The sequence below is a fragment of the Cyrtonyx montezumae genome, unplaced genomic scaffold (genome assembly GCF_038088225.1).
Source record: "Cyrtonyx montezumae isolate F1298 unplaced genomic scaffold, pur_monq_1.0 scaffold_30, whole genome shotgun sequence".
In the NCBI taxonomy this organism is placed as follows: domain Eukaryota; kingdom Metazoa; phylum Chordata; class Aves; order Galliformes; family Odontophoridae; genus Cyrtonyx; species Cyrtonyx montezumae.
In genome coordinates this window covers 8,171,670-8,187,111 of record NW_027072035.1, presented here as the reverse complement: position 1 = coordinate 8,187,111, position 15,442 = coordinate 8,171,670, and the positions used below count along the sequence as shown (strand labels likewise).

The 15,442-nt window shown below is 44.0% G+C and overlaps 1 protein-coding gene across 2 annotated transcripts in view; it reads left to right on the top strand.

Moving 5' to 3' along the window:
• The first annotated feature begins 1,614 nt into the window (after positions 1–1,614).
• PJA2 (praja ring finger ubiquitin ligase 2) overlaps positions 1,615–15,442 on the top strand; it is a 36,677-nt gene continuing 22,849 nt past the window's right edge. The window contains exon 1 of one of the 2 annotated variants that reach the window (XM_065744234.1): positions 1,615–1,860. Coding sequence is in view for 1 of the 2 variants with exons in the window: in XM_065744233.1 (XP_065600305.1) it covers positions 15,069–15,090 (22 nt within the window). In the remaining variant the exon portion in view is untranslated. Of the gene's footprint in view, positions 1,861–14,996; positions 15,091–15,442 lie in introns of those variants that run through there. The other variant, XM_065744233.1, reaches the window with a different exon arrangement.

Below are 15,442 nucleotides of genomic sequence, written 5' to 3'. Positions count from 1 at the left end.
TTAGAAACTGTTTTGCTTCATGAATTTCTGGATTAATTGTTCACTGAAACATAATCATCCATCAGCAAAGAAGGTTTTCCAGAAGAGTTCACTCTTGCTCCTCAGGTGAAGACACAATCTCGAGACATTTGCACAAGAGTAGCATCCTTCCAATTAGATGGACAGTTCCTGCCAAAATTCTTGCTATATTTCCATGGATTGCTGGTTTGATGTACCAAGAGGAGTACTCACAAAGGCTAATTATAACCCATGTGATTACTTTCTCCTGCTCCCTGAATGCTCATCTGTGCTGGGCTCTGCAAAGGGATAATTTACAACACAAACATAACTTGAAGATATATATCCTCTGCTGCTGAGGGATTTAAGCTCTAACGTTTGTAGAGGCAGTCAATTGACATTAGCCTATCTTGGTCCTTTTCTTTACTGCAAAATACCTGTTTGATTTGTTTGTTCATCAGTCTGCCTATGTACCCACCAGCATACTTTCATACTTGCTTTGAATGCTAGCTGATTTTAGCAAAAAAAAAAAAATAATAACAACAGGAAGGAAGCTGGCAATAATTAGAGTTCTGCAAGTTTTTCAAACATCAGAAGCCATGTAGAGGAGAAAGCAAAGTTAGGACTTCTGCTGGACATGAAGTTATCAGCTTGCTGTTTCACATGGCTTCCTGGCTTTCAATATGTACAAACAGGCAAAACAATTTGCACTCTGAAGTGCAATAACCAGTCGCAGCACATACTGTCTTTTGTCTTGCTTAACATGGGAGGAAACATGGAAGGAGCAAGAACTGAGCAGATAAGAGACGAGTGAAAGAGCTGTAAGAAAATGGGTGACTGGCAATGGCTGCTGTTGGGCAGCAGCCGGAACATGGGACAGATTCATGGAAACCCAGTTTCATCAGACCTCCTGTCCAGATAAACTTGCTTTCCGCTTTGACAAAAACAAACAAACAAACAAACAAAAACAGTTTATTCTCAGTCTTGGCTGCCACGTGTCAGCAGGCAAGAATTGATGTTTGTATGTGATCCACCCCTAAGGGGATATGTTACCTACACAGCATGTACAAAACACAGCAGTAAGAGAACACTTGTTCCATTGTAGTTAGAAGCAGGCTGCGTCCATCATCCTGTGCTTCTTGTCTCATCCTGTTTGTGCAGAAATTTCACCCATTACTGGAGCACAGGTACGCCTGGAAATGACACAGAACTACGGTAGCTGAAACACTCTGGACAAAGCAGATGCGAGAGGAACTGAGAAACAAACTAATCACTGCAATGAGGAAAAAAACAAAAAAAAAAAAAGCATCAAAAATTGACAAGATGGAGCTTCCCCAGCGCAAGCAGGGCCCGCTCCAATCAGCACCGTATACTTCCCATCCCCAGCACCCCTCAGCAGTGCCCTCCCCTCGGGGCGCGCCCATCCCCGCCGCGTGCCGCCACCATGTCCGCTCGCCCCACCCCGCCATCCGCGGGGACGCGCTCGTAACTCCCGCCCCTCCGTCGGCATTGGTGTTCTCCTCTTCCCCCCGGCCGCATATTGGCTGCTCTTCGCTAAGACCGGGACAGAGAGGATTGGCTGCGCGGAGGTCAGGCTGCGGTGAGCGTTTGGAGGTGTGCAGCCGGGCCCGGAAGGGGTGAGTGTGGACCTGGCTCGGGCCGGGAGTTCCGGCGGGGAGAGCGGCTTCGCGGAGCAGGAGGAGCCGAGCGGGGTCGCGCTGGGCAATGTGAAGACCCCGGGCAGCTGCCGGCTCGCCCCGCGGCCTGCCTCGCCCTCGCGTGGGGCTCCTCCTGGGAGACGTATTGCCGGCGGAGTGGTCGCCGGAGCCGGGCTGGAGGTGTCCCACGGAGCTGGGAGCCGGGGTACGGGTGGTGAATGCGCGTCGCGTGTGGATAATGCGCATCTGTGACGTAGCACGTGAGCTCTCGTGATCAGAAACGGAGTTGGTGTCCCTGCTCTCGTCGCGAGCGGTGATGTATGGCAGAAACGTCACAGGGTGTTTTGGTACGTTGAGAGACTCAGTTAGGCCCCTTTTACCGTCAGACATGTCCTTCCGTGTGATTCTTGATTTGCGCTCACCTGCATGCCTGTTTAAGGCATTTAGAAAAGCATTTTTTTATTAAAGTTTTTCTAGGTTGTGTTAAGAAAAAAAGTTCTGTAACAATAAAGAGTTCTGTCAGACTGTTTTTTGCTAATGTGCAAATCATGAATACAAACTATATAAATGTGAAGTTAATTTGGGAAAGGTACGTATATTTAAATTTGGCTAAGCAAATGCAAATAGTAAGCTTATTTCTTGTTGAGTCATACTTGCCAGGAATTAATATCCTGTTCTTTCTCACCCTGTAACGAAAGAAAACATCTGGGGAAAGAAAAAAGGTTCAGAAAAAAAAAAGTATGATTTTTGAAGTGGCATTAAAATGCAGGATTGAGGCAACTGTATGAAATACAGCAATTGCTCGATTCTTCTGCTGATGCAGTGACTGTTGATAGTGTGCACAGGTTTCTGACATGTGAAGGGCCCATCAGAAAAAGTAATTCATAAATCTCTGCCTTAAGTCAACTTGTGAAACTCTTTCACTCTTGTGAAAATGTTTGCTCCTTTTAAAAAAAATTCATAATAGCAGTTAAGGGATATTGATGTGACATAGGAGATTAATATACTAAAATACTGAGATGGATATTTGTATCGATAAATTAAACTATCTTGGCTGCCATTTTTATTTAGGAATATCCATGAGGATAAATAGGGATACTTGCTGGGTTGACTACATTTTGGTTCTTGGTCTCTTAGGTTTCAGAAGGCTTGGTTTAAAGTAAAGAAAAAAAAAGTAGCTGTTCTGCAGGGGACATTCTGCTGAGGACAGTGTGTAAGACAGTCTCTGGCAGTGTAAGTAGTGTTTGTTTGGCATCTGAGGGATTGAGAGTTGTGGATGCAGTTGAATTTCTAAGCATAAAATTTGAATTTTGGTAAATGTTTATGGTAGTATCTCTGAATACTTTGAATAAAGTACATTGAGTAAACTTGTTCTAACTCATTTATTCACTCATATGGTAATGATTACCCCACGTTTTCACAGGAAGTGCTGCAGGAGTCTGATACTGTCCACTGTAGTGTTGTAAAGAAGTGTCAGCAGTCTTTTCTGTGGAGATCTGAAAGTAATGCCATGGAAGTATTTATTTCTATGGAAAATACAACAGATACGAAAATACACTAACACTGTTTGATAGAGGAAATTCTTTCCCAGAGAATGCTTTTTCAGCACAGTCACCACCATTAGCTATGTGTTTTCACCAGTTGTGAACTTGGGCCTGTATGCCATGTTTGTAAGTTCTTTACCTGTGGAAGTAACCTGCTGTTTCACAGTGGCAGCTTTGTTTTTAGGAAACTGTTGTCCACACAGTCCAGTTTTCAGTGTGCATGTCCACTGTTTGGTCCCTATAACTGTTCAGCAGGCAAACGTGTGTCAGTGGGTGAAATTTTTTCTATGTGGAGAAATTCACTACGCATCTTTGCTTTATATGCTTGCTGATGTCACATTTTTCCCCCTGCTGCCATCTGTCACGTGATAAAATAATGGAATGGAATATTGGTGGGAAGATTGAACCTCTACTGCTGTACTACCACCATCAGAAAAATAAGAGGCATGACTTTTGGAGCAGCCCTGTCCATTTGGTAGTGTGCTTGTACAGTTCCCTTAAGCCCACTTTGCATTAATTTTGGTTGACGGATGTTCTTAAAAACTTCACTCGCATGTTCTTTCAGGTTGTAGGTACAACTCTGAGTATGTCATAAATTCCAAATCATTGGAAGATGGAACAGTAAGTCCAGCGTTCTGGTCGCAGCAACAGTGGAGGAGGGATGCTATGCATGCCCTTAAAAACGTGCTAACTTCTGTGGTGCTGTAGGCAGTACTTAATATCAGTGTTTGGGGTTCCAGCTTCTGTGATTTTTGATAGGCTCATTTGGATGAAACACACTTAATGCTGTTAATCGCAGGAAAATCCTGAAGTGTTTGAGGGGTAATGCTGTACTTACTTAATACAAGGGCACCTCTTAAGTATAAAATATAGTCCTTGCAAGAACCTTTGTTCCCTTAAAGGCTGTGTCTGGTCGGTTGTTTCTGTGGTACTTGTAGAGCTGGTTATTGCTTACACTGGGAATGGGTGATTATTAGCAAACTTGTGGTAATGAGTAGAATACTCTGCAAGAGTGACAAAGTGTACAACCATGTACATGTGAACTGCTAATTGCTTATGGCTCACTGTAAAGTAAGATACCTGGAGACTATTCTACCAATGGCATTAATCATAAAACAGCTTTTCAAAATTGATTAATTTCATGCATGGCGTTTTGGTGCTAGACCCATGCAGAGCATTTCAGGTAAGTAAGTGTGTTACTGGAAGCAGGAAAAATTCTATTTGGCACATAACTGTTCTTTAATATGTACTTAGTTATTAAAACAATCTGAAAAGTTTGCAGTTGTTCAGATGCTAAATTTTCCTGTAGTTTTCTGGGTGTTGCTCTAACATCTGCAGCACCTTCCTCCAAGATAGTGTGCAAGAAGAAAAAAACCCAAATGATAACTGAATGAATATGAAATAATACTTGATAACAGAGAATCCTTTTCCTATATTTCACTTTTCTAATCCTGATGGTGCATTGTGGATGACTGCTCAGGAAATTAGTGGTAATCAGTCGCACCAGAATGTCTTTCGATGTCAGCTTAGATTTATCTAACTTCTAACACTGAAATGATCAAGAGAAATTTCAGTAACTCAAGTGATATTAAAACATTTTCAAATGACTAAATAAGCGTTCTGTTTCAATCTCTCTGTAGCTGATAGTGCGTTGTATACAGGTGTATGTCCATGTGTTTTAAGAAGATATTTGTAACTCGATAACAGCTTCAGTAAAGTTGTCCAGCAACAATTTTAAGCTGCCCTTAGAGTCAGAAATCTACAAGAGGTTTTTTGACCCCTAAAAACTCATTCCCACCTAATGCATCTGTACTGTACCTCTAAGACGGGCAGAAGAGTCTTCAAGTAAAGGTAGCTGTGTTTTAAAAGGAAATTATGAGAAAATCAGGCATTTGTGCCACATCCTGTGGAACCAGTGTCATGTCATAGAACATTTCAACTGTGATCTTTAGGAAGTTCTTAAGAGAAGATGACTAAAGCAGTACAGATGAGAAGGTGATCAGTAGATAAATGGTTATTTGGAATCTGAGTTTTGTGGAAGTAAACAAATAGTAGTTGGGAATAACATTGCAGGTCCTATCTTGCACTACCCACAAGGGTCTGAAAAAAAAAGTGTTGCGATCCTCTTCTCACCCTAGCATAGTTGAGAATGGTATGAAACCCATTTCTGTGTGTTTGTGATCCCAGCCCCTGAGAGAAGAGTACATGTCTGAAGTTCAAGTGGGTTTACGGCGGTGAGTGTGGGAGACACTCTGTGAAGACCTTAAGTCTGATTTATTTACTTTTTCCCCTTCCCAACCTTGCCTTCCTGAAGCTCTCATGTTTGGTACTGCTGTGCAGTTGTTAGTCCCCCTCGGCAGTCTTAAGTTATATGGTATTGCCATAAATTATGTGTTTATTATATATATTATATATTATTTATGACGTTGCTTCCATGTGTTTCTTCTGAATGTGAGGGAAGTCTTGCTGTTTCATCTTTATGTATGGTGTTAAAAACTATGTGCAGATTGCTAGGTCCAGTTTTGGCATTCCTCAGGATAGTGGTATTAACTATGTATATCGATCGTGTCGCCTTCACACTTATACAACTTGGTATGTTGCTGTTTGCTACAGCAGTGTGTTGACTCTTGCAACGTGGGGACCTCTATAACCTTGTGTATATTTTACATAGTTGCACATGAGGAATTACTTCTGATTTGGTAATCTGCTCAGTTTACTTCTACTTGTCAGCAATATCTTGCTCTTCTTGGGAATTCTTGTCTTCTTCCCAGGTCTATGAGAAGCTCTTCACGTTCCTTGTTTAAACTTTCAAGTTTAATCTTGAGGGCTGACTGCAGGTGTGTTCTGTCTGTCTCCTGAATCAGAGGCTTTTGTTGCTCTACATCCAAAAAGGGATGTTTGTGTGAAGAAAAAAAATGTTTAAAGCAGTAAAATTTCACTGTTCTTCACAGAGGGGGAAAAAATGTAGCACTTTTGATAATGACTTTCATTACTTTTGATAGTAGGTAGGAGTTTGTTCAGTTTGGGGTTAACTTGACTTTCATCTTCTGTAACTGTCTCTGTTAGAGACAACAGTGCAAAAAATACATCTTTGGGCATTATCTGAATTCTGTTTTCTTTGAGAGTGTCTAGTACTTGAACTTCCACCCTGGGATTCTGCTGTTATCTTGTGTTTGCTGTGTTTATCAGCAAGAAAGGAAGTGACTGTTGTGACTCCTTAAAGTATGTTGAGGTCATCTGCGCTGACAAAAGTAAAACCAAACCTAGTCTACTTAAGCTAAATGAAAGTTTTGGTATTTTGCTTTAGTACTGGCTTCTTTTTATGACCTTTCAGCTCAAAAGAAATGTATCCTTATCTAGAAAGTTTGTAATGGGAGCTGAAGCTGAAAAAAGAACCTGAAGGTCATCGGCAAAGGGAGAAGAGGACAGATAAAGGGAGGGTTTTTTGTGTAGTTTTAAGTGACAAAAAGAGTCAATACCAGTACGTGGCTTATTTAAAAATAAGAATAAACTTGGAACTTTTTAAAAAACATGAGAAACTACTTCATGTCTTTGTCTCTAGTTCAGTACACATTTAGAGTGAAAAATCACTGTTGGGACAAGGAGAAGAGTTGGGTGAGCTCAGCTGAGAGCTGCAGCCAGGAGGTGAGCTGCGCTGGCAAGATGCATCATGCTGTGTCTGGCTCCCCCTCCCCACACCCCCCTCACAGCACCAGGTTCTGCACCTGAAACTGAGAAGCCTTTATATTGAAGCATGTTTTGGTAGTTGGTGCTGGCACAGCTTCAGGGCTTTTCTCCAGCTTCCCCAGAACCAGCAGGCAGTGGAAGCAAGAGGTGAGTTGAGGCATGTCCAGGGCAACTGACCCACACCAGCCAGAGGAATATCCTGCAGCATGTGATGTTTGGCTCAGCAATAGAAGCTGAGCAGGGGGACTCTGGTTGTGAAGGCATGTCCTCCCAAAATCTGCATTTATCAAGTCTGTTTCCTGGGATGTGGCTGAACATTGCTTGTTGATGCAAAGTAGAGAGTGATTATTTTATACTTTTGCTTCTACACAGCCTTTGCTATTTTACTTTTCCTTTAATTAAGCAACTCCGTATCTTAACTGATGAGCTGGTTGTTGTTGTTGTTGTATTTTCTCCCCTTGCCCCAGGAAGGGAGATGGAGATGTGTTGGAGCCCAGTGGCCCTTCAGTTAAAGCACAGAGCACATCACTGCAGGGACTGCTGCGAAAGTCAGGCTTCTTGTTTTTCCAAGCTGTAATGCTCTCTTCTAAGGGAGGGTGAGTCTTGTTCTTAATTGGTTAGGGCATATGATACATACACTGTCCTTATCTTTAAAAGCTCTTAGTGCTTCAGTTTCTTAATCTTTTCTGTCTCTTGAGTTCAGTTTTAATGTAGAACTTTTGCTGAAGCTATTCCTCAGGATAAAAACTGAAAAAGCAATTATTCTGGTAAGCCAGTGCTGGCAGTCAGCAAGGCAAATTTGCATGTCCTACCAAAATCAGGGCGAAGTCGAGGTAGAAGAAAGTCATTCAAACTATTTCTAGTTCTGGCCTAAAATTTTATCAAGGCAGTGCAGATAAACTCAACAGTATTGAATATGAACTGGTACTGGTTAAATGTCAGGAGGACAGTGAAACATCTGCTGGAATAGTTGCAGATCAGAGTTCAGTGAAGAGCGAGTCCACAGCTGAGGAATATGGGGACCTTGGCAGCAGGGTTTGTGCAGTGGTTCCTCATTCTAGCTGCTTTCTTCTGGCTTAGTTTTGTCACCTCAGTTATGCTGATAGAACTGTCACCTGAGCTTTAAAAAATTAGACCCTCAAAGAATGGGATTTGCTAAAGCTGAGTAAGTTAACTCCATCCAGTTCACAGCTTGACAGCTGAAGCCGTAGCAGGGTGATTCTGCCTGACCTTGTCTGTTTGGCTGAAGTGAGCAGGCTGTAGGCATCTGTGGGGATTCCCTGTACCCTGCTGGCAGGGAGAGCCTCGGTGTTGGTTAGGATCTGTGCAGGGTCCTCAGCTTTAGGACAGTGTCTAGGGAGAGAGAGGAACTCTAACAACATAGGGGTTTGTAGCTGTTCTGACCTGTGCGGCATGCGAATGTGCATACTGACTAATGTAGAAATAGATTTAGGAACATAAATGGTTCTAACTGCACTGGAATATTTCAAAACCTCCATTTTGCAACTGTGGCACAAAATGCATACAAAACCACAAACCTTAAGGGAAATCTGAATAGAAACTGAAGTAAAAGGAAGCTGCTGTCAGTACAAATATCTCACTGGTGTCCATCCCCTCTTATGGTATTTGAGAAGCGATTCAGATCAGTATCAGAATATTTTGCATTGGTCTTTATTTAGGCGTCTTTCATTTTAAAACTGTGGAGGAAGAAAACTTCTATTTGCTAGTAGTTGGTTTTTTTAACATATATTTATTACCTTTTTTTTTGCAATTCCAAACGATGTTTACTGTGTTACCATAGTCTAACACTTGAGCATTTGCATGATACTGTGCTATCTAACACTAATTTTATTTATGGGTAACAGAAATAGGAACATAAACTTGAGGAAGATTATGTTCTTCTTTTGAAATCTGAAGCTTTTCTTTCTGAAGCAGCGTTTTAGAATTTCTATCTCTAAATTGTTGCTTTGTGCCTAAATGCACATGGTTAGTAATGTGCTTTATCCATTATCACCAAGCATCAGACAGTGTCACAAAACAGTATGCTGATGTTCTCTCTCATAGGTGGCATGTTTTTGGAGGCCTCCTTCTGTCTTTTCTATGTATTCCCAGAGAACAATCTCATACTACTCTTCCAGCAAACAGCTGTGCTTTCCAGCTGTTGCTGTTGTAAGGAAAGGAATAAGTAGTGTCTGGTCCTTATCTCTTTACCCTGTTCCTGCTTGAGTCAGAAGGCTGTGCAAAAAGCCTTGCTCTGGGCTGGAAGTGTGCCTGAGGACAGCACAGAGCAGAGGTGGAGCATTATGTCTCTCAAGTGTCAGAACCTGATGCTGGTACTTTGTATGCTTAGAGTTGTATAGTCCCTTGATATTACTATTTTTCTGTCAGGGGCACTGATTCTATCAAAATTGATAGGGTCAGATTGGTTGACTGGTAGCACAATAGGCCTAAACATGATGGTGTTAAGTGTGCATAAATACTTAGTTTAGTTTGAAGTGACTGTGAAGAGCCCAGCAGTGTTCTTGGAGTTCACAATGTGTAAATCTGATGTAGTTGATGTTTTTCTTGACTAAGTGGAGTTAAATGCAGAGTTGCTTTGTCATTAAAGTGATCAAGGTGACAGTAAGCATCTTTTTTTCCTCACAAAGACATTCAGATATCTTTAATTGCTTGTACTGCATTTTGGAAGTTAGGCACGCAGTGAAAAAAATGTGGTTGTGTTTACAAAAGGGATCCTTTGCACTATTGAGATTCCAGAGACCTAAACTGGTCAGTCTGCTTGAAGATATAGCCAGCTGATGTTTCAGCAACAAAATAATCAGTTTATGTAATCCAAGAGGTAAACAAAAAGTTTAATTTAGTCTGAATTCAGTAGAAAGTCAGACCGATGGCTTATTGAACTGGGACTGTGGGCTAGTTTCAGCCGCAGGCAAAGATAAGGAGCTGTGCTAAGTGAAAACATTGACTTAGTGGAATTCCTATGCTCAAAGGAGAGTACAAAATGACCTGGAAGGTTAATGAAAAGACAATAACTAATAACTGAAAAATAAATCCCTGAAGCATATTCTATTTGTTAGTATCAGCTCAACTACGTGTATATTGCTTATGGAAATAACACTGTATTCTCAAATATCCTAATGAGCAGTGGAAAGTCACTGCTAAACCAAAGACTTTGAAGAAGGAACTTTTGTACAAGCAAATCAAATTGTTTAATAAAATGCTTTAATTTTTATTTCTGATATGGTTTTCCACAGTGTAGATAAATCCCAATCAAAGAAGCTAAATTCTCTGAATGTTCTTTGTTTTGAAAATTGAAGTTGCTTGCTTTTGTTATTTGGAGTTTGTGAGCATGATAAGATATTTCAAGAATTTCAGTGCTAATCTGGCTGTAGTGGGGGAAGAGGTGGGAACTGTGACAGTGATCAGTCCTCGTGATCAACTGCTTTGAAAGCGGCACAGCCGGAGCTGCAGTGAATGATTGAGGTACAGGGCGGGTTTTCGGGAGGTTCCAGTCTCTCGGGGGCTGAGTGAGAGCGGCCAGTCCCGACAGATCCCGGCAGCTCTCTCTCGCGAGAGGCTGACGTGGCGTAGGCGTTGCCAGGGCAACGGCGGGGGATTTAAAGTGGTCAGAACCCGGAAGTATCGCTCAGTCTTCATGATCAAATGCTTTGAAATCGGCACTGCCGGAGCTGCAGTGGCTGATTGAGGTACAGGGCGGGTTTTCGGGAGGTTCCTGTCTCTCGGGAACCGAGTGAGAGCGGACAGACCCTTAGGCTGTTCTCGAGAGAGGTTAACGAGGCGTTAACGAGGTGTAGGCCTTGCCAGGGTTTCAGTGCCCTCAGCTGAATAGGGCTCAGGGGGGGCAGCGAAGTGTCACTACCCACTGTTTGTTTGTGTTTACTTTATTTATATATATATATATATAATTATTATTATTTATTTATTTTTAAGTTATTACAATTCATATATATATATTATTATAAACTATTTTTAATTATTTACTTTCAATTTTTCATTTATTTGTTTTTATTCTTTTTTGTGCCATGGTCTCTACTAGACAGAGGGCTTGCCTTAAAAAGGCTGTGGCGACCCAGACAGAATGTCTGCCTAGAAGCGTGGCTACACAGGTCTCTGGTTGCAAGGAGTGCCAGAGCCTGCTACTGCTGGATGAGGGTGGCAAGCAGTTCTCCTGTGCAAGGTGTGAGCAGGTGGAAGATCTGCTTAGCATGGTGGCTGAACTGAAAGAGGAGGTTGAGAGACTGAGGGCCATCAGGGACTGTGAGCGGGAGATTGACTGGTGGAGTAGCTCCCTAGAGCGCCAGAGAGAAAGGCGCCGGGGAGATCCCCCGCAGTTGGTGGTGGACTCCCTGACCTGTCCCCGTAGGGCAGAAGGGGGATATCTGAGGGATAGGGAGGGCTGGTAGAGAGTCCCTGCTCGGTACCGTGGGCAATCTCCCCCTCTGCCTCCCCAGTGTCCCCAGATACCCCTAAGCAATAAATTTGCAGCATTGGATGTTGAAGAGGTGATAAGGGGTGAAGTGCAGGAAGATTCCTGCAGGAGGTCACCAATGGCAAGGCAGTCACCTCCGTGCATTGAGACTGCTACTGCTAAGAAAGAAAGGAAGGTGATCGTAGTGGGTGGCTCCCTTCTAAAGGGAACTGAGGGCCCCATTTGCAGACCAGACCCAAACCGCAGGGAAGTGTGCTGTCTCCCTGGGGCCAGGATCAGGGACATTGCTAGAAGACTCCCGGATTTGATACGCCCCACCGACTACTACCCGTTACTCGTAGTTCAGGCAGACTGCGATGAAATATCTCAGAGAAGTCTGCGAACTATGAAAAAAGATTTCAGGGGATTAGGGCCATTAGTTCAAGGGGTGGGAGCACAAGTGGTGTTTGATTCCATACCTTCTGGGGCGGTGAAGGACACAGAATGTGCTAGGAAAACACAGGTGATGAATAATCGGCTGAGAGGTTGGTGTAGAGACAGACACTTTGGGTTTTTTGACCACGGGGCAGTTTACTTGGCTCCTGGCCTGTTATCTGTTGATGGGATGCACCTATCTCAAAGGGGGAAACGAATCCTAGCACAGGAGCTAGCTGGACTCATTGAGAGAGCTTTAAACTAGCTGTGATGGGGGAAGGGGATAAAACAGGGCTCTCCAGTAAAGAGCCTAAGGAGGCTGTGCTGGAGAAAGGAGGGAGGCAGATATCTCAGCTGAAGGTCATCTATACCAATGCACGCAGCATGGGCAATAAACAAGAAGAGCTTGAAGCCATTGTGAGGCAGGCTAACTATGACCTTGTGGCTATTACAGAAACATGGTGGGACCTCTCCCATGACTGGAATACTGGGATTGATGGCTACAAGCTCTTCAGAAGGGATAGACAGGGAAGAAAGAGTGGTGGCATAGCTCTCTGTATCAAAGAGTGTTTTGATGTTGAAGAGCTTGAGGTTGGAAATGATAAAGTAGAGTCCCTATGGATAAGGATCAGGGGGATGGTCTTTAGGAGTGACATCGTGGTGGGGGTCTGTTATAGACCACCTAGTCAGGATGAAGAAATAGACGAGGTGTTCTATAAACAACTCGTAGATGTTGCACGATGGCCAGCACTCGTTCTCATGGGGGACTTCAACTTCCCTGATATATGCTGGAAATATAATACTGCACAGAGGAAGCAGTCCATGAGATTTCTAGAATGTGTGGATGATTGCTTCCTGACACAGCTGGTGCAAGAGCCTACCAGGGGAGATGCCTTGCTTGACCTACTTTTCACTAACAGGGAAGGACTAGTAGGGGATGTGAAGGTTGGAGATTGTCTTGGCCAGAGTGACCATGAAATGGTGGAGTTTGCTATTCTGGGTGATGTCAAGAGGGTGACTAGCAAAACTGCTACCTTGGACTTCCGGAGCGCAGACTTTGACCTGTTCAGGATGCTTGTTGCAAGGGTCCCTTGGGAATCGCTCCTGAGGGGTAAAGGGGTCCAGGAAGCCTGGATGCTCCTTAAGATGGAAATCTTAAAGGCACAGGAGCAGGCTGTCCCGGAGTCCCGTAAGTCGAGTTGGAGGAGCAAAAGACCAGTGTGGATGAACCGGGAACTTTTGTTGAGACTCCGAGAGAAAAAGAGAGGCTATGTCCTCTGGAAGATAGGACAGGCTACTTGGGGACACTACAGAGAACTGGCCAAGATTTGCAGGCAGGAAGTTAGAAATGCTAAAGCCCAGCTTGAACTTAGACTGGCTACTGCTGTAAAGGAGAACAGGAAACCCTTTTACAAATATATTAACAGCAAGAGAAAAACTAAGGAAAACTTCTCTCCTTTACTCGACAAGGCAGGGAATGTAACCACAGATGACAAGGAAAAGGCTGAGGTTCTCAATGCCTTCTTCACATCTGTCTTTAATAGACAGAGCAGTTGTCCACACGGTACTTGCCCTGACCTGGAAGTCCGGGATGGGGCGCATAATGCACCCCCTGTGATCCAAGCAGAGACGGTCAGAGATCTACTCCTCCATCTGAACTGCCACAAGTCCATGGGACCAGGTGGGATCCACCCAAGGGTGCTGAGGGAGCTAGCAGAGGTGATTGCCGAGCCACTTTCTGCCATCTATCAGCATTCCTGGTTATCTGGAGAGGTCCCACAAGATTGGAGGCTTGCCGATGTGACTCCCATCTACAAGAAAGGCCGTAAGGAAGACCCGGGGAACTACAGGCCTGTCAGCCTGACCTCAGAATCAGGGAAAGTTATGGAGCAGATGGTCTTGAGGGAAATCACACGACATGTGCATGGCAATAAAGGGATCAGACCCAGCCAGCACGGGTTCACCAAGGGCAGGTCGTGCTTGTCCAACCTCATCTCCTTCTATGACTGGGTGACCAAACAGGTAGATGAGGGAAAGGCTGTTGATGTAGTCTACCTGGACTTCAGCAAGGCCTTTGACACGGTCTCCCACAGTATTCTCCTAAGGAAACTGGCAGCCCGTGGTGTGGACAGGTTCGCTCTTCTCTGGGTGGAGAACTGGCTGGAGGGCCGTGCCCAGAGGGTAGTGGTTAATGGAGTTAAGTCCAGCTGGCGTCCTGTTACGAGTGGTGTCCCCCAAGGGTCGGTATTGGGGCCCATCTTGTTTAATATCTTTATTGATGACCTAGACGAGGGGATTGAGTGTACCCTCAGTAAGTTTGCAGATGACACCAAGTTGGGAGGATGTGTCAAACTGCCTGAGGGTAGGGAGGCCCTTCAGAGGGATCTGGATAGGCTGAACAGCTGGGCTGAGCTCAATGGGATGAGGTTCAATAAGACCAAGTGCCGGGTCCTGCACTTTGGCCACAATAACCCCATGCAATGCTATAGGCTTGGGGCAGAATGGCTTGAAGAATGTAGAGAGGAAAAGGACCTGGGGGTGTTGGTTGATGCTCGGCTTAACATGAGCCGGCAGTGTGCCCAGGTGGCCAAGAAGGCCAACAGCATCCTGGCCTGTATGAGAAATAGTGTAGCCAGCAGGAGCAGGGAGGTGATCATCCCCCTGTACTCAGCTCTGGTACGGCCGCACCTCGAGTATTGTGTTCAGTTTTGGGCCCCTCACTACAAGAAGGACATTGAGGCCCTGGAGCGTGTTCAGAGAAGGGCAACAAAACTGGTGAGGGGTCTGGAGCACAAGTCTTATGAGGAGCGGCTGAGGGAGCTGGGATTGTTTAGTCTGGAGAAGAGGAGGCTCAGAGGAGACCTTATTGCACTCTACCACTTCCTGAAGGGGGGTTGTGGTGAGGAGGGGGTGGGCCTCTTCTCCCTGATAAATAATGACAGGACGAGAGGGAATGGCCACAAGTTGCGCTGAGGAAGATTTAGATTAGACCTGAGGAAACATTTTCTGAAAGAGTGGTCAGGCACTGGAATGGCCTGCCTAGGGAGGTGGTTGAGGCACCATCCCTAGCGCTGTTCAAGAAGCGTTTAGATGAGGTGCTAAGGGATTTGATTTAGTAGTTGGGTAGGGATAGTGATAGGAGGATGGTTGGACTAGATGATCTTGTAGGTCCTTTCCAACCTTATGAACCTATGAACCTATAATAGCATGTTGTTTTAAATTATTCACATTTCTGTCATTTTTTATTTGTTGACTTTGTTCTGTGAACTGCAGTGAAGAAATCTCTCTTGTCCAGAGCACTGCTGCTTGTAAAACTGAATGTTTGTTGTGGAAATCAAGGGTGAGTAACTGGAATCTCTCTCCATCTAGGCAATTTCAGATGCAGAAGCAAGCCTAAGTGCAGGGGCGTATGGCTAATAGCATTTGGAATAAAGTGTCTTACCTGGGCTAACAGCTTTCAGATATAACTGCCAAAGAAAAGGTCCTTATTCTACCTCTTCAAGGTAAAGTTAGCTAATGCTAGAGTTTGATTTTAGATTTTTATTAAGATTTCTGAAAACAGGCTTTTTTACTCAGAACTCTTTTTTATGGATAATGTAGTTGAATTAATATGTTGTGAGACAAAGGGTGAGGGAGGATTAGCAGCTTCAGCAGTTTCACTGTTAATCGCTGTGAATCAATGAGGAAGTGTA